Source organism: Salminus brasiliensis, chromosome 21 (assembly GCF_030463535.1).
Source record: "Salminus brasiliensis chromosome 21, fSalBra1.hap2, whole genome shotgun sequence".
NCBI lineage: Eukaryota > Metazoa > Chordata > Actinopteri > Characiformes > Bryconidae > Salminus > Salminus brasiliensis.
This window is the reverse complement of record NC_132898.1, coordinates 226,589-244,247: the sequence shown is the minus strand read 5'-3', so window position 1 is coordinate 244,247 and position 17,659 is coordinate 226,589. Positions and strand designations below refer to the sequence as shown.

General features: G+C 42.8%; 2 protein-coding genes across 3 annotated transcripts in view; one reads left to right on the top strand and one right to left on the bottom strand.

Annotated features, from left to right (window-relative positions):
- Nucleotides 1–2,470: 2,470 nt before the first annotated feature.
- Nucleotides 2,471–4,748, top strand: LOC140542598 (HIG1 domain family member 1A, mitochondrial-like). The gene is made up of 4 exons (XM_072665370.1): nucleotides 2,471–2,646; nucleotides 3,383–3,483; nucleotides 3,922–4,056; nucleotides 4,504–4,748. The coding sequence occupies exons 2-4, from the start codon at nucleotides 3,396–3,398 to the stop codon at nucleotides 4,560–4,562; spliced, it is 282 nt and encodes a 93-aa protein (XP_072521471.1). The 5' UTR covers nucleotides 2,471–2,646; nucleotides 3,383–3,395; the 3' UTR covers nucleotides 4,563–4,748.
- A 317-nt stretch (nucleotides 4,749–5,065) lies between these two features.
- Nucleotides 5,066–17,659, bottom strand: part of slc11a2 (solute carrier family 11 member 2) — a 16,569-nt gene continuing 3,975 nt past the window's right edge. For both annotated transcript variants that reach the window (XM_072665368.1, XM_072665369.1), the window contains 15 exons: nucleotides 16,634–16,773; nucleotides 16,234–16,353; nucleotides 15,579–15,698; nucleotides 15,367–15,473; nucleotides 14,998–15,068; nucleotides 14,844–14,911; nucleotides 14,243–14,398; nucleotides 13,681–13,839; nucleotides 13,430–13,516; nucleotides 12,079–12,198; nucleotides 11,672–11,821; nucleotides 11,266–11,339; nucleotides 10,969–11,122; nucleotides 10,819–10,872; nucleotides 5,066–7,908 (listed from right to left, as the gene is read on the bottom strand). In XM_072665368.1, coding sequence (XP_072521469.1) covers nucleotides 7,831–7,908; nucleotides 10,819–10,872; nucleotides 10,969–11,122; nucleotides 11,266–11,339; nucleotides 11,672–11,821; nucleotides 12,079–12,198; nucleotides 13,430–13,516; nucleotides 13,681–13,839; nucleotides 14,243–14,398; nucleotides 14,844–14,911; nucleotides 14,998–15,068; nucleotides 15,367–15,473; nucleotides 15,579–15,698; nucleotides 16,234–16,353; nucleotides 16,634–16,773 — 1,658 coding nt within the window. In that variant the 3' untranslated portion in view covers nucleotides 5,066–7,830. The remainder of the gene's footprint in view (nucleotides 7,909–10,818; nucleotides 10,873–10,968; nucleotides 11,123–11,265; nucleotides 11,340–11,671; nucleotides 11,822–12,078; nucleotides 12,199–13,429; nucleotides 13,517–13,680; nucleotides 13,840–14,242; nucleotides 14,399–14,843; nucleotides 14,912–14,997; nucleotides 15,069–15,366; nucleotides 15,474–15,578; nucleotides 15,699–16,233; nucleotides 16,354–16,633; nucleotides 16,774–17,659) is intronic.

Below are 17,659 nucleotides of genomic sequence, written 5' to 3'. Positions count from 1 at the left end.
TCAGTGGTCAGTGAGAGTGTCTACCTGTAATTAACTCTATATAACATTAGAATAAACCCAAATAAACAGAAAGTCAGTGGTCAGTGAGAGTGTCTACCTGTAATTAACTCTATATAACATTAGAATAAACCCAAATAAACAGAAAGTCAGTGGTCAGTGAGAGTGTCTACCTGTAATTAACTCTATATAACATTAGAATAAACCCAAATATACATAAAGTCAGTGGTCAGTGAGAGTGTCTATCTGTTATTAACTCTATATAACATTATAATAAACCCAAATAAACATAAAGTCAGTGGTCAGTGAGTGTCTACCTGTAATTAACTCTATATAACATTATAATAAACCCAAATACACAAAGTCAGTGGTCAGTGAGAGTGTCTACCTGTAATTAACTCTATATAACATTAGAATAAACCCAAATAAACATAAAGTCAGTGGTCAGTGAGAGTGTCTATCTGTTATTAACTCTATATAACATTATAATAAACCCAAATAAACATAAAGTCAGTGGTCAGTGAGTGTCTACCTGTAATTAACTCTATATAACATTAGAATAAACCCAAATAAACATAAAGTCAGTGGCCAGTGAGAGTGTCTATCTGTTATTAACTCTATATAACATTAGAATAAACCCAAATATACATAAAGTCAGTGGTCAGTGAGAGTGTCTACCTGTAATTAACTCTATATAACATTAGAATAAACCCAAATATACATAAAGTCAGTGGTCAGTGAGAGTGTCTATCTGTTATTAACTCTATATAACATTAGAATAAACCCAAATACACAAAGTCAGTGGTCAGTGAGAGTGTCTACCTGTAATTAACTCTATATAACATTAGAATAAACCCAAATAAACATAAAGTCAGTGGTCAGTGAGAGTGTCTATCTGTTATTAACTCTATATAACATTATAATAAACCCAAATAAACATAAAGTCAGTGGTCAGTGAGTGTCTACCTGTAATTAACTCTATATAATATTAGAATAAACCCAAATAAACATAAAGTCAGTGGCCAGTGAGAGTGTCTATCTGTAATTAACTCTATATAACATTAGAAAAACGGACTACGAAATCTGGAGTGCGAATGACGTCACCACCACAACTCCTATGAAGCGGCGCCGACACAGAGCTCTGGGATTTGTAGTTCAGTAGCCATCACCAGCCGCCTGTATTTATCACTAAATGGTTTAAGAGAAAATTTAGTTTCAAATGATTTAATCTGCTTTAACCTACAGACGAAAACAAAGAGCAGAAGATTCTGTAACAACAACAACAACAACAACAACAACAATAATAATAATAATAATAATAATAATAATATCGGTTTTATAGGAAAAACGAGATTCTCCACCAGGAGGCGCCACAGGAACACTCTCTGAACTCGGACACTGAACTCGGGCATATCGGAATTTTTAGGGCAGCAGGAACTGACCGAGCCGTTACATTTCCAACATGGCCAAACAGTTCATCAAATAAAATCTGAAATAATAATAATGTGTTATTTTAATATTAATTATACTACAGACATCATTTTAAACATCTCTATTCAACCCACGTTATTTCTTTATACAATGCAAAATAAATGTTTATTAAAATGTAATAAAAAACTCTTCAGCCTTCGTGTTTTTAAACTTCCCAAACACACACACTGATATACACAGATATCTATCTATCTATATGTATGTATATGTATATATATATATATTTATATGTATTTATATTAGTGTTTATATAAAACATCGTCTTTAAGGTTCTGTGCTGTTGATCTTAGCCGCTGTGTCTATAAGTCCTGATGTAGTACCAGCAGGTGACCACACGATGTCACTGATGTCTCACAGCCCACAGGTATGTATTGCTGTATATTGAGAGGAGTGTGGTGCACTGAGTTGTCTTCGTCGCTCTAGTCGCTCTGATAATTTAATATCTGTATATCAAATTATTAATAAATTATAACGCACAAACTATAAGATTTGCCCAGAATTTATCCGTGTCGATGTTTATTATATACAAATGTAAACCGATAAGGGTTTGCAGAGCAGCGCTAATTTTGACTCAAAAATAAATTACGTTTTTATCACTTTTAATTTGATCTGTAATGTTATTTCGATTATTTTATTTATTTAAACAAACTAATCAAATTCTTCAACACCATCCCTTCCCAAAATGAAGCTCGCGTCTGCCTGATAATACGGCTGAATCCAAAATGGCTCCCTATTCCCTATCTAGTGCACTACACTAGTCACTAATCTCTAAACATGTCAGCGTCAAATGATCGGAGAATGCCGTCGCTAAGCTGTAGATTAGAAAGTATTAAAAATAATATACTACTTAAATGTGAGAGGCACGCTTCTGTAATCTAAACTAGTGCACTTTATAGGGATCGTGGAGCTATTTGGTATCCGGCCACGGTAGAAGGCGTTCCCTGCTGGTTTGGGATCCTCCCAGTCAGCTCCGTGACCGGGCCCAGTAGCTAGGAGAACAGCTGGAGTTTGTGGATCAACAGAATCTGCTGCTGTGAATCAGAGGATCTGATTAGTCTGAGATTTGTGCTTCATCACTGCTTTGGTGTCGCAGTCCAGTCAGTCTTGTAGGAGCTGTTAGCTTGCTAATCTTAGCCGTTAGCCACAACAGCGGTGCCGGTCAGTGTTTACTTATATTTACTTATATTTACTTATACTCTCTTATTTATCTATCGCTTATCTAAGGCCTGCTATAACTAATTTAATGGCATTATTGAGTGTATTAAAGCGATTAATGTTAGAAAAAGGTTTGTCGGCTTGATTTTTAGCGTCTTATTGGAATTCTCCGCTCCACCTTAAATGCAGCAGCAGCTCAGTCGCGCGCCTCCGGCTGCTGCAGTGAAGTGCTGCTGCATTTAAGGTGGAGCGGAATTCCTCCGAGCAGCCTCATTCAGCGTCATAGAAAGGTCATAGATGATAATAACTCAGCTATTATTCATGTTTTAAGATTGGAAATACATTTTACTTTATTAATTCGACAAAAGTCGTCATGACAAATAACCTGAATAAAAGTAGATAAGTATATATTTATTAAAACCGATCTGATGAAAATCAGCTCAGATCAAGTCGAAGCACCTGAACCTCAGATATTACTCTAGCTACACTCTCACCTTCCACTGTAGAACGGTTCCACAGTGCAGAATCTAGAACTGCACTCTTCAAGTACCTTCTTAGAACTCTCCTCACTCTCCCAGGCTGGGAGTAATGTCCACTAATTGAGCGTAGGGGGCGCCAGTGGGCGCTCCACTGGAGCACAGCGGTAAAAACAAAGGATGGAGCTTAAAATAGCTCTGATATTTACCACGGTATAAACGCGTGTGTTTGGCATTTGTCTAATTACTGTTTCTCCCCACAGATCATTTAACAGGATGTGTGCCGACAGATCCTGGTCTGCTGATGAGGGGCAGTCGTCCAAGCTGATGCGAAAAGCGAAGGAGTCGCCATTTGTGCCAATCGGTAGGTCAGTTTAAAAGGACTTCCCCTTAATTTAGAATTTTTTGGAATGTTTGACTGGATCAGAAATATATCCAAGTCCAGTGTTTTGCAACTGTCAGATCTAATCTAAATCTAATCTACGGATAAGTCTCTACATGACTACCTGATACTTTTGTGTTTTTGTCTGCTTTTATGTGCCACATTAAATTGGCAGTGCATGATTCCTCAGCAATTGTAAACTACATTAATGAGCATTATCAGTTGCTGTAAAAGTCAATTAAAGCTAAATGTTAGAGGCATTATCATGTATATAGCATTTAATTATCTTAAAATTATATCACAACAATATCAGGGTATAAATGACACCTGCTCTAATGCTTACCTGGTGAATACCTGGGCGATAAGACTTTACTGTAGGTGGTCTGTCCTCGGTGTAAACACAGTGCTGTTCTTCTGCAGGCATGGCTGGCTTCCTTGCAGTCGTGGCGTACGGACTGTATAAACTGAAATCCAGAGGCGACACCAAAATGTCTGTACATCTAATTCACATGCGTGTTAGAGCGCAGGGGTTCGTGGTCGGGGCGATGACTCTGGGTAAGAACTTTGAGTAACTCTGTTGTTTATTCATTTATTTAGTTTTAAAATGAACAGAATGATGCTCAACCAAAACCTCCTAAACGCCTTTTTAACTTTAAACAGTGTTGTCAAAGTTTTGGAACAGCCCTCGCTCTGTAGCACAAATAAACACAAGTTTTTGTGATGTCACAGCACCAGCCCATTTACACATCTCCGTCTGTTCAGCCTACAACTCTTTAGCTCCGCCCACTCACACTGAACGTGGTACCGTCACGATCCTATCTCACTCAGATTATTTTATTATTATGTAAACTAGCCGTGCACTACAGTGAATACTGTATATACTGTAGTTTACATACACTAGTCAGCCAGAACATTAAAACCACCTGTCTTATATTGTGTACACACAGAATGGCGCTGTCGGTAGATGTGGTGTAAACACCTGTCCCTCCTCCTGTGTTCCAGGTGTGATGTACTCCATGTATAAAGAGTACCTGGCCCCCCGAGACCCTGATGAGAAGTGAGCTGGGAATCACGCGAGAGATCCCGAAGATTTAAGAGTTGATTTTGCACAGAAAGCAACAGAATCAGAAAGTTCAGAAAGGGAACAACCACAGAGTCTCCTGATTTAATCAGTAATTATCTAAGAGTGACTTTCATTTAAACTCTGTAGTCAATAGAATTATTTTTATATAAATTAATTTACGACAGATTATGTTGTATTTATGTACGTGTTCTGACTGTGCAGCACAAGCAGCACTTTGGTTTACTGTGCTGTGGGCAGCGTCCATCACAGCTCAGACTAGTAAACATAATGAGAGGAAATCGGACTCTTTACGAGGGACGCTTCACACAGACAGCTCTGAGCATCATCTCTGAACATCAACTGATCAGAAAACAGTACAGCAGTCTCCTGGGTCTGATCCCAGCCAGGGTTCGTCTCGCTCAAACAGCCATGAATCAAACGCAGAGCTTCAGTCAAACTGATTCTAATGAATAAATAAGTGATTGATGACAGAAGCTCAAACCGACTCACTGATTCAGTTTATTCTCAACATTTCCAGTTAAATAAACAACATAAACACAGTCTAATCCCAGTTCACCCAGTCCTGCCACAATAGCTTCAACCCAACCCAGCTGTTCCAGCTGTCCAGGGGCTGGCAGCAGTTACTGGTCTGAACTGGTGACATTTTGCATAGTTATACTTTATTAGCATCAGATTAGCATTGAGTTATAATCAGTAGTCACATGACCAGCGTACTGAATCTAATAATGCGTGTGAAGCTCATATTCATACATGATTTAAATCATTTACACAATTCTTCAGATTTGTTCTCAGATCCAGAAGGACGTGTGGACCGAAGGACACTAAAGGGTTAAACATACGTCCATAACGACACCATAACAATATCCCACCACATAGAGGCGGAGTCCAGCTGAGTCCAGCTGAGTCCAGCTGTGCAGATTCAGACCAGACCAGGCCGAGAGAACGTCTAGCAGCTCTGAAGCTGAACTCTGGAGCAGTAATGTAACAGGCTGGGAGGAAATGATCAAGTATTAGTACAAAATCAGGCACGTGCAAAAGTCTGGGCACCCTGTTTGTCTACATGAGAATCAGAGCCGTTCTCATTTACATGAAATAAAGTCTAAAATGTGCAGAAGGTCTCGGTGGGTAAGAGCCGCCAGCCCTTTTTACACTTGGATTATAAATATGGCTCATAAAACAAAAAAAACCCAAACTTTTGCACGCAGCCTTTGTATCTGCTCTCATCATGCCATTCAGCTTTAATTCTGAAAAAAATAAAATAAAAATAATAATATTAATAATTAGTGCATCTAACCAGCTTTTATCTGCGTCGGTGACACTGAAACTACACTCACTCAGACACCGTTCTAGATAACGACTGTAAACTTCAGTAACGAACTAGAACCTCTTTTCCTCTTCAGAAGGTTCAGAACCTGATCTCTGAAGATTAATCACTTATTAAAAATCTAACAGTAAAAACACCATTCCAAAACGCAGCGGCGCATTCACTCAGAGAGAGAGAGAGAGTGTGTGTGTGTGTGCTGGTTAAATGCTTCCAATGCATTTTGGAACCAAACCCTCCATAAAGCACCAAACACAGAACCATGTTTGGGTTCCACTGGCCGTTTAGAGTCCGGAGGACAGTTTAGAGTTGGTCCTTTTGATAAAAGCTCAGATTTACACTTCAGATCAGACTGTCTGATTACCCACACACACACACAGAGTGGCCACTTTATCAGAAACACCTACAACTAAAGGGTTCTTTAAGTAAAGACAGTGGCTCCATTCAGAGACATAACTCATACCAAATAGTTCTCTGCCTGGTTCAAGGGTTCTGCACCCTGGTTCTGTGTAGAACAGTATCTTCTTTCTTAGAGCGGCTCCATGATTCCTGAACAGAACGTGCGGAACGTGGAGATTAGAGGCGGATTATTAAACGTTTATTAAATGCTGGTGAACTTTGGCTTCGTTCCACCTGATAAAATGTTCACATTAGCTGTTCTAGAGAGGCGGTTCTTCTCTTTGGTCCTGGTGTGTTAGTGTGTGTGAATCAGCCCCTGAAGGTCAGTAAAGGCTGCGGGTCAGAGAGCCGAGCGTGGGAACATTAGAACAGGAGCGCCCGGATCTTCACTGCTGCTGAGCAGACGCCCCCCCCCCCCCCTCTGTGTGTGTACTCTGTGTGTGTGTGTGTGTCTGTGTGTGTGTTCTTACACACATAAAGGAGTAAATACACTATAATTTAAATCATATTAAATGAATATGTAATAATAATAATAATAATAATAATAATAGCGGCTGCACTCTGTAGGTGCAGGTACAGACCGTATCCAGCCCCCGTCTGCCCCATTCATCACCACAGGACCATGACTGAGCAGCTGATGGACGGTTAGGAGACATCTGCTCAGAAAAGGTTCTGTCTCACTGTCCACCCGCACAGTTCTGGTGTTTTTGATACAGTGGCCAATAAACGTAAAAACCCCATGAACACAACTGTGCTGGTATCAGTGGATCTCTCTCTCTCACACACACACACACACACACACACACACACACACACACACTCTGCTGTGCTGAAAACGAGCCTAGTGGATCATGGTGGTTCTTATGGTGGTGGAAGGGAGGAGGAGGTGGAGCTGATACACTGAACAGTAACAGAGGAGCTGAACACCTACAGAGCACACCTTAGGGTCGGTGTTTCTGATAAAATGGCCAGGTGCGTGTATATATTAAACTGGTCATAAATATTCGTCCTCTCATTATTACTTCTGTAATAATAATAATAATAATAATAATATTAATATTAATGGAACTGAAGGTGAATGTCACTCAATAACGATATGAACTGAGATCAGTCTAAAAGGGGTTCTTCAATGGCTCTTTAGTAAAGGCAATGGTTCTATAAAGAGTTCTATAAAATTTGATTAGATGCTTAAATAGTTCTTTGTCTGAGAGGAGAACCTCCAGTGGATTGTTTATATAAAAACAGATAAGAAAGGTTCTATATAGCACCAAAGTAGGTTCCACTGCTGGTGCGTAGTGCTATATAGAACCCTTGCAGCACAGAGAACCAATAAGAACCCTCAACACTTCACTTCAGGAAGCAGAGGAACGCTGGAACAGCTGCTGCAATCTGCGGCTTCACCTGCAAGGTCACTTAAGGAGAGCGAGGTCACAGCGGGTCGGGGGACGTCCAGCAGTCGGACAGTCCGGTTTCCTGGCGGACGGGGACGAGCACACAGTAAAAACGAAAAGCTCCTTACGTTCTGCTAATTCTCCGCTAGACCGTCCGCGTCCATGTTATTCAGCAGGTAAATATCGCTGTGGCGAGTCTGCCCCACCTGAATCTAAGAGAGAGAGAGGGGAGCGTTACCAAGGGTGTAGACCTGCAGCGTCACAGACGTCAGCGTCCACTCCGCAGGACACCTGAGCACGGCTCTGCAGATCTACACATGTGGAACCCGTTCACAGTGAGGGGCGTTCTCCGAAAGTAACAGAACAGAGTCGCAGGAACAGGAGAACCTAATCTCTGTGGTTCTACAGTTGTGACTGCAGTTGCAAGAACTGGACGGGGACTCCCGAATATCCAGCTACACAGTCACGCCCCTGTGAAGTGTGTGTGTGTGTGTGTGTGTGTGTTTGGGGGGGGGGGGGGGGGGGGGGTTAATAGGAATAGAAGTAATGAGGTTACTCAGGTTTGGATAAACGAGAACAGAAAGCAGACTTGGAGAACGTTAGCCCTTTAGAACCCGCGCACTCTGACCATGTGTCATTCTGAGTCCTGTGAGCAGCAGCAGCTGTTTAGTTTATTTACTTTAAATATTACATTTTTTATTTTTATTTTGTTTTTTATTGAACCAAATCTGTCTGTAGCTTCATTTCCATCCTCTTTATTTACAGCAAAAGTTTTAATGACTGAAATCTGGAGTCATCAGCAGAACTTCACAGATTTGGAGGAAACCTCTGAAGGTTCAGCTGTAGTGAAGAAATGCTTTGTTGTGCTTGAAGCATTTGACTGAATTCTACTGTAAATCCCACAGAGCGCTGATGGAGAGGAGCTTCTGCTGTCTGGAGATGAAGAAATGTAGAGATGCTGAATCCAGGGTTTATTCTGAATTTTATTGCTCGGTTTTAAATAGACAAAAGTTCACAGTGAGATTCTGAATGAACAGAAGAAACGTGGCTCACAGGCTGTTAGTTCTACTGAAGAAGCAGCAGATGAAGGACGAGGAGCTCAGAGTCGTAACAGAATCTCATGCTCAACACAGGAGTCTGTATGGATTTAGAGGTACGTGCAGGATGCAGCAGCAGCACTTCATCAGTAGTTAAACTTCACAGTCCTCACGTTTCCTAACCCTGCAGATGGAGCGGTCCCAGCTGCTGAACCAATGACACTACACCCCCCCACAAAACACACACACAACGCCCCCCAGAGCCCGTCAGTGCAGCAGTCTGTCTTTACACCTTAAATAGCAGCACTCAGAACCCGCCGATGGTCGACTCGTGGCTTTGTGCCGGACCATTCTAATGAGAGCTATTCCTGGACGGTTATCAGAGAGCCGGAGCTGCTGTGTTCCGACCCCCACCCACACAGCATACCGAGCAGCTTCAGGCCGCAAAGCAGTGCGAGTTACTTCTGCCTGAACTCAGCATCGTACCAAACAGACTATAATGACAGAAGTATTGGGACACCTGCTCTTTCATTCTTTCTTCTGAAATAAAGGGGATTTAAAAAAGTTTTTAGCCCTCTCCTGGTATTAGGCAGCATGGAGCCAATAGGGTCATGATGTTGATCTGCTCCAGAGAGTCCTATTCTATTGGCAGTACTTCTTCTCTACAGGGACTAGACAAGCTGTGTGTGCATTTGCACATCTGTGTCAGCAATGGGTGCAGCTTAAAGCAGCTAAATACATTCATTAGAAGGGGTGTCCACAAACATTTGGACATATAGTGTATGAATGGGGTTTAGGAGTTTCTTCTCTCAAACCCCGTATGTTCAGTCCTGTCTACATCTCCTCCTAAACGTCTCTGAATCCTCTGAACTACGAGATCAGTAAAGCCTGCAGTTTGGGCCCTTCAACATAACGAGATCACCACAAACGTTCACACAGTGTGGAGCGCAGACAGTACAGAACAGAACACAAGTAGAGCTGTGATCTGACCGTGACGATAGAGAACGCTTCCAAAATAGAAAAATTATCTAGAACCGAACAGGTTCCTCCGGCTCTTCGACCACAGCTAGAATAAAAGTGAGTGGAGCAGACGCTACGAAGCTAACAGAGCCAGGTGCATTTCAGACCACGCCAATCCACAGGCCCCACTGCAGTAAAGGGGGGCGTGAGCGGGCTGGATAATGAGGTAATGATGGACAGCGTTCAGTAGTACTTTAACTGAGAACAATCGTCAGAAACAGAGAGAAGGAGAACGGTAAATATCACTACATCAGAAAAATCACCTTAAATCTGAAATATTTAGAACGGTTCTCACTGCAGGAGCTGAAACAATATTACATCACATTTCACTTCATTTCACATTAAAGTGTCTTTTTCCATCAAAAGCAGAACATCAGTTTATAAATCGAGCTGAAAGAGCTAAATGATCTGCACATGGAAAAGACTGCAGGTTAAAATGGTCCTGTTAAACTGTTACAATAATCTCATAATGAGACAGATGACTGACAGCAGATTTAAGAGGATGCTGTGTGCAGTGTAGGAGAATCTGTTAGTAGTAGTATTACTGTTAATGTTAGTAGTAGTATTTGAGCACATGCACAGCCGAGTTTATCATGGTCTGGAATCTGCTGCACAGTTTTATGTTTTTTTTTTTTGCTACTATAAAATCGGTCGCCCCCCTCCCCACCCCCACCCCCACCCCTTCACATCTCATTCTGCAGAAATTTGGAAAAACTGGTGGAATTGCCCTTTTGAGTAGCTGAGACACAGTATCCTCTGTTAACACACTGGATGCTGGCCTGCAATTGTTTCCCTGATCATCTTCCTTTAAACCATCAACAAAATATTGATCCAAAAGTTTTTTGACTAATTTTCTTCTGAGGAGAGACTCCAGAGAACACCAGCGCACCTACTCTACCCAGAGTGCACGCCGGCGTCCCGTCAGCCGTTTCAGGAATGTGCTAAAAGCTGAATGATTAAACACTTGTATATTTAAAATCCAGGTGCCCTGGTCGGACCCCTCGCCTGGTTTTAGGAATCAAACTCGGGCTCTTCTTCAATGAGAACTGCGGGTGGGTTCCTTACCCTGCCACAGACATCCAGACAGGAGACGCCGAGAGCAATCAGACACTGCCACGCCTGCAGGCCAAAGAGGAAAGCAGAGACGGACATTAGCACAGACACTGGACTGACGGTGTAAAGTCCTGCACTTCCTCTGAGACATCTCTTACTCACCAGGTAACCAACGAAGCACAGGTAAGCGATGGACAGGAGAGCGGCCAGAACGTACAGCAGCACACTGTTGAGGGCGGTCACATACACCACCACAAAGTACATGTTGATGGCACAGACCACCAGGATGGTCACTCCCCCTCCAATCTTCCACACTCTGAGAACGGCACACGTGCGCACACACGCATACACACACACACACACACACACACACACAAAAGACATTTGAACATTAATTACCATTTAAACTCTAATATAATTCTTTTTCTTTAGGGTCATGTAGAGGTCAGCCGTACTCACAGTCCGTTAGCGAAGTCATTCATTATTGAGGTCAGGCTGGTGAAGGTCAGAATCGGGATGAGCGCAAAAGGAAGCTGACGAGGGAGAGAAACATGCATATTTATGTATTTATTAACAGATGAATTAAAACCTTATTAAACTTATTAAAATTTAATTTCCTAAATAATCAAATCCCAGTTTCCCGCAGTTCATCTCCTCAGCTGAGAGAGGGCGGAGTTTCTGTTACTGTGCCTTTAGACGCTGTGTTCTGATTGGCTGTCCTGTGCTGAGCCGATAGGAGTTTATGACATAAAACAAAAACCTCTGAATTTTCTGCAGTGGATATAAATAAACCAGCAGCAGCGAGACGTCCATAAAGGAGGAGATCAGACTGAAGGGTGTATCTGAGAGCTGACCCTGCACCCACCTGCATGCTCTGCAGGACGTTGAGGAAATCGTTCATGCCGGTTAGATGCTGGACGTCCTGAAAGATGGCCACCAGCAGAGTGGGAAAGATGGCAATGGAGCGGGTCAACAACACCCGAGCGAAGCGGGACCAGCGCAGGTTCAGGAAGCCCTGGAGAGAAAGAGAGAGCGAGATATATATATATATATATAAAAAGAGATCAAACTGATTCAGCTAACATCAACATATTTATTGAAACTGATATCACGGCCAATAATCAATACATAACGGTTTACTTTACTGCAGTCATCATGAAGAAACCCAACGATGTTACCATAGTGACCGCTCACCTTCTCACCCTGCTCTGCTTACACCTGCCATTTACCCCCAAATCAGCTCAATAAACAGAGTCATTATTATGATCGTACCTCCATGACGAACTGACCAGAGTACGTCCCGGTCATGGTGGAGCTCTGTCCAGCAGCGAGAATCCCAATGGCCCAGATATACAGAGCCGCGGGGCCGAAGAAGCAGCCCAGAACCACGCCCTGCAGGAAGTGATTTTATTTAGAAGTCATTGGAGGCAGACAGTAAACATCTCGACACGAAGCAGGAATGGATTAACCGATCTTCTCTAGACGGTTTCAGACTTGTTGGGTCTCGCAGGTCAGGTCAGTGCTGACGGCGTCACGCACTCAGCTGATCACCCACTCGCCTAATGCTGATTCTGATCTGTGCGAGTGATCTGTTAGTGAGGTCACATGTGAAACCACAAAAGTGTAGAACCTCAGAGCTGCACTGAGCACCAGCATGTGACCTAATCAGCGGGTCAGAGCGAGACCTTTCCATTCGGCCACACGGCTCCAGTGTGCTGTATGGAGTGGTGGACCGTGTGCAGTGTTAAAACAGTGGCACAAACAAAGGTCAAATAAACCCTTATCTGCACCTACATCCGCAAAGCTCTGGAGGCCAACCCAGACGCAGCAGTCAGAGCCTATTATCAAGCCAAATCAAACATGAGACTCGAGCAGTCGAGCAGTTCAGGACCAGCGGACCGCTTTCAGCCGTAGTCCCGGATCTACTGGTCTGTTCGTTTCTGGGTCGTCAGTAATGGAAGTTATTCCAGTGCTTTCATCCAGATCATCTTTATTTACGGATGTTCTGTGTGAGAACGTTCTCCAAACCAGGCTCACATTTAGGAGGTTATTATGAATCTATTTCCATGCCCGAGCAGGCAGAACCAGAACACTAGCGCCATCTGCTGACCGCTATGTTGACTGGCACTGAAACTTCAGGCTCAATTTAGATTCATATACTGCATAAGGACACAAGACAGGAAGTTTAGCTCTCCAAGTTTGAGTACATTATAATACCTAATTTTATAATATATATATATATATATATATATATATATTAAAGTGTATAATTCTCTTTTGATGTGATACAGAATTTATCACCACCACCAGCTTCAAATTTATGCAGCTTCATTATTCTCAGCTTTTCCCTCGTTTTTTATTCTTATCCATGGACCTGTCTGTCTGTCTGTCTGTCTGTCTGTCTGTCTGCCTAATTTCACGTCTGTGTATCTTGCCTTGTTCTACAATGTGAACTTTATAAAATTTGACCTGGTGAACAATGAGGTTTATGCAAGCAACCCTGTAAAAACCCAGTATAATGACTATAATAATAATAATAATAATGAACCATTTAAACATCCTCAGGGTTGTGTGAGTAGTCATGGTTCTGTACAGTGCTGTGCTCGGGTGCAGGGTGTCGTACCCCTTTGTAGATATCGACTTGCAGAGTTTCGTTGTTGATGGGGAAGAGATCCGTGTGAGGACTCCCAGTCTCATTGCACTGCTGATTCTGCAAAACAGGAAAGAGCATCAGGTTATCTGTTGATCCTCCAGAAAAACACAAACGGCTCATAATCACACTGTGAATAAGGCTGCACTGATGAGGGAATCATGTCTTTAGGATTATTTATATTCATTTATTTACAAAATTAGGGTTTTTGGTTCAAATCTTACCACTTGGATATTTGTTTTATCATAGAACGCCTCTGCAAAGACCGCCACCACAAAGACGTTGATAAGGAAGGAGATGAAGAGGGCGATGCTGGACTCGATGAAGTAGTACTTGTTGGCCTCCTTCACCTCCTTCTTGTTGTCTCGGTCGATCTGTCGTGACTGCACCAAACAGCACCAACAGTCATTTCAGTGGCGGGACGTGTTCAGCACTGCACACTAATGCTGCTGCTTTGTGTATTTGCACTGAAGTTACACCATACTGACAAAAGTATTGGGACACCTGCTCGCTCACTGTTACTTCTGAAATCAAGGGTATTAAAGAGCTGATCCTGCTTTTGTTGGAGTAACTGTCTCTACTGTCCAGAGAAGACCACCCCACCTCATCATCCCCAACTCACCAACTCATCCCAAAAGAACTGGATGGAGCTTCACCATCATTCCAGAGAACATAGTGACTGAATGCATTAATTAGAAGGGGTGTCCACAAACATTTGTTCATATGGTGTGTGCTGAGGAATGATAATAACCACAGTGTATCACCAGAACCAGATAATGTTCTTACCTTGACCAGGGCTGAGTGCAGGTAGATGTTGTGAGGCATGATGACCGCTCCCACGACCCCGACAGCCTGTTCTAACTGCACCGGACCACAGCCCTCACAGTACGGCACAAACATACCCTTCAGCACCTCGCCCTGGTCCGGAGCCACCCGGACATACTGGAACAATCAGAAGACCACAGAACCGTTAGCGGGTTCTCCTCACTGCTTAGACGTTCCAGCCCAGTCTGTAGGACTGTAACAGTCGTGAGGGCAGACACTGACATACGAGCCATTCGATCCTCAGAGGCGTCTGTATATCAGTGTACTGAAAGGTAAAACTCTACAGCCTATCGCAGTGCAGTGGGTGGGAGGAGGCGGGGCTTATACTGTGTATTAATGTTACAGAATCTCAAAGAATTACTGTTTGATTAGTACTCCCAGTACTCTAGTTCAGTTCAGTCCCGTTATGATCAGAACACTCACACACACTCACACACACTCACACACACTCACACACACTCACACACACTCACACACACTCACACCAAATCTGGTAAACATTTCCTTTAAGCCAATTTATTGACCCACTGTTTTAATGTAAAGTACTCTGGGATTACTGTACCTCATATCCGAAGCTGAGGGCCATGATGGTGATCAGAAATCCAAAAAAGGCTTCCAGTTTCCGCAAACCTGATATTCAGTGAAAAGAACTGTGTTGGAAAACGTATTTACACAAAAACACACAGGAGTTCAGGTCCTTACACTGCTCAACTCACCGTACTTATCCAAAAACAGGAACACAAACGTGTCAATAATGGTAATGAGCACTCCGGCCCACAGTGGAATCCTGAAAGAGTGATTAAGACAAACAAACAAATAAATAACAGGACAACCCCTATCTGCAGTTCACCCTTTGTCCAATTACACATACAGTAGATGATGTGAGTGTAAACGGATCCAGATCCGTCTGTACGTTCTTACACACACCTACTGACTTACATCATTTATACAGGTCTGTATTTTGCTCTGATCTGGTAGATTCAGTATATAACAATCAGTCATTAACAATCTCCTTTAACACCTGCACTTAAAACAGGGGTGTTTTCTAAAATACTGCAGGTATCTGAACGTGACCTGAACGCTACCTGCCAACAGAGAGCAAATTGAGGGCGATGGCACAGCCAATGACTTCCTGCATGTCGGAGCCGATGATGGCCAATTCCACCATCAGCCACAGGATGATCCGCGGCACCTGAGGAGAGAACATGACTGACTGAAACACTCAAGTTTAACATCCAATCAAAAATCAACCAAAGCTCAGTCTTAACGATGAAGATCAGACTTCAGGATGACTTACAGTCGGGTACTGTCTGTTGCACACCTCCGCCAGGTGCATCCCAGTGACGACACCTAACCGCGCAGCCAATCGCTGCAGTAACAGACCAATGATGGTGGCAGTCAGAAGCACCCATAGGAGCTGATGTAGAAAAAAAAACAACGGTTAAAATGTGGTAAACAAAAGCTCTTTAACCAACACTGCCGCACTCCAGTACTACAGTACTACGGCACTGCCGCACTCCAGTACTACAGTACTACGGCACTGCCGCACTCCAGTACTACAGTACTACGGCACTAAGGCTCTCCAGTACTAAGGTACTATAGTACTGCAGCACTAAGGCACTCCAGTACTAAGGTACTACAGTACTACGGCACTAAGGCACTCCAGTACTAAGGTACTACAGTACTATAGTACTGCAGCACTAAGGCACTCCAGTACTAAGGTACTACAGTACTATAGTACTGCAGCACTAAGACACTCCAATACTAAGGTACTACAGTACTACAGCACTAAGGTACTACAGCACTAAGGTACTACAGCACTAAGGTACTACAGCACTACCACGGATCAAAAAGGTGCAAAAAGAGAACGTCTCCTAATTCCACTCCTGAAGTGTATAAACAGCTTTATATCAGTTATGAATTAGTTATAGAGATGTAATAACCGCACTCACCTTAAACCCAGCTTTCGCCCCTGACTGAAGGTCAGACTCGATGTTGCCCGGGTCCAGGTAAGCGATGCTCATGAGAAAGCCGGGCCCGGTGAAGGCCCACAGCTTCCGAAAGCTAAAGATCTGGAAGAGAACAGAGAGGAGAAGACTCTGGTTCTGGGGTTCGTTCTCCATCACGTCAGACACTGAAGGATGTCTACAGAACCTTTAAACCACGAACTAGCCTAAACTGACCCGGCATGACCCAGCCTTCCCTGCACCTCAGAACCCGCAGCTCAGTCACTTCCCTGCTTCAGCAGCACAGACACACCTCAACACCACCGAATCAATTACAGATCACCACCAGGAAGCAGTGAGGACCTCCCCCCATTAAACACTGTCCCTCACACCCCTGAGAACCTACCTGTGTGGCGTCTTCAGGGATGGGGATCTTCTCTTCGAAGTAGGTGGAAATGGGTTCCTCCTGAGAGGAAGGGGAGGCGGCGATGGAGCTGTAGTGGGTGGGGCTTGACTGGACGACCCCATTCTGCTGAGGAGGGTTCTCTGTAGGGGGAAAGCAGCAGTATAGTGTGATGATGTCTGTACGTTATAGTCAGACGGTCAGACGGTCAGGGCTCTGAAAATCCACACTAGTGAACCTTTTCTTTTAGTTCTTTTAGTCAAATTTAATCAAACTGTCACAAATAAACACAGTGAAAGTTTAAGAGAGGAGGATAAATCTGATAAATCTCAATAAAACATCCAGCTATAAAAGCACGGATGCGTGAGTCGTTCAGCCCGTCATAAACACAGCAATGATTAATGCTGATCAGATCCCACCTGACGAGCTAGACCTGAGAAAGAGGCACTGAGGGAAACTGAACAATACAATCATCCAGTAAATAACAAATACAGGAGGAGTAAAATGATTCGTTTACTGTTTGTAGATTTCCTGTTTGACTTTTGTCTGACGTGTCTTTTCAGGAATTCCACAGTCGGACATTAAACAGTAATAGAATATAAATAAGACCAGCAGTCTCAGATTACAGCGGTTTAATATTTCAGATAAATGATTTTCAATTTCAGCTTTTAAAAGGATCTTTATTTAAGTTTATTATTAGAAGAGTCGATTCATTAAGAAACACAGCTGTGAAGTATTGATTGATTGTGTGATCATTGTTTACAGGAGCAGCTAAAAGCTTGTATCGTTTGACTTGGTGTTAGCTGAGGTTATAGAGATAAATTGTTCAGTAATTAATGGTTTTGTTTTTATTCTGACAGTGTTCAGATGTTTTTAAAATATCAAAATATAAATATTTATATATTTCCAATCTAATAATTGGGAATGAATGCATATATTAAATAATAACACACTCACAGATTCTCGACCAATCAGAATGAATCATTCTTGACTGAGGTGAACTAATGCTGTGGTTTTCACCAGTGTGAG

Bases quoted from the DNA above. Each gene is read 5' to 3' on its own strand.
- LOC140542598 (XM_072665370.1), top strand. From the start codon at position 3,396: ATGTGTGCCGACAGATCCTGGTCTGCTGATGAGGGGCAGTCGTCCAAG. The intron at 3,484-3,921 runs GTAGGTCAGTTT...GTTCTTCTGCAG, and splicing joins GTCGCCATTTGTGCCAATCG to GCATGGCTGGCTTCCTTGCA. The intron at 4,057-4,503 runs GTAAGAACTTTG...CCTGTGTTCCAG, and splicing joins GGTCGGGGCGATGACTCTGG to GTGTGATGTACTCCATGTAT.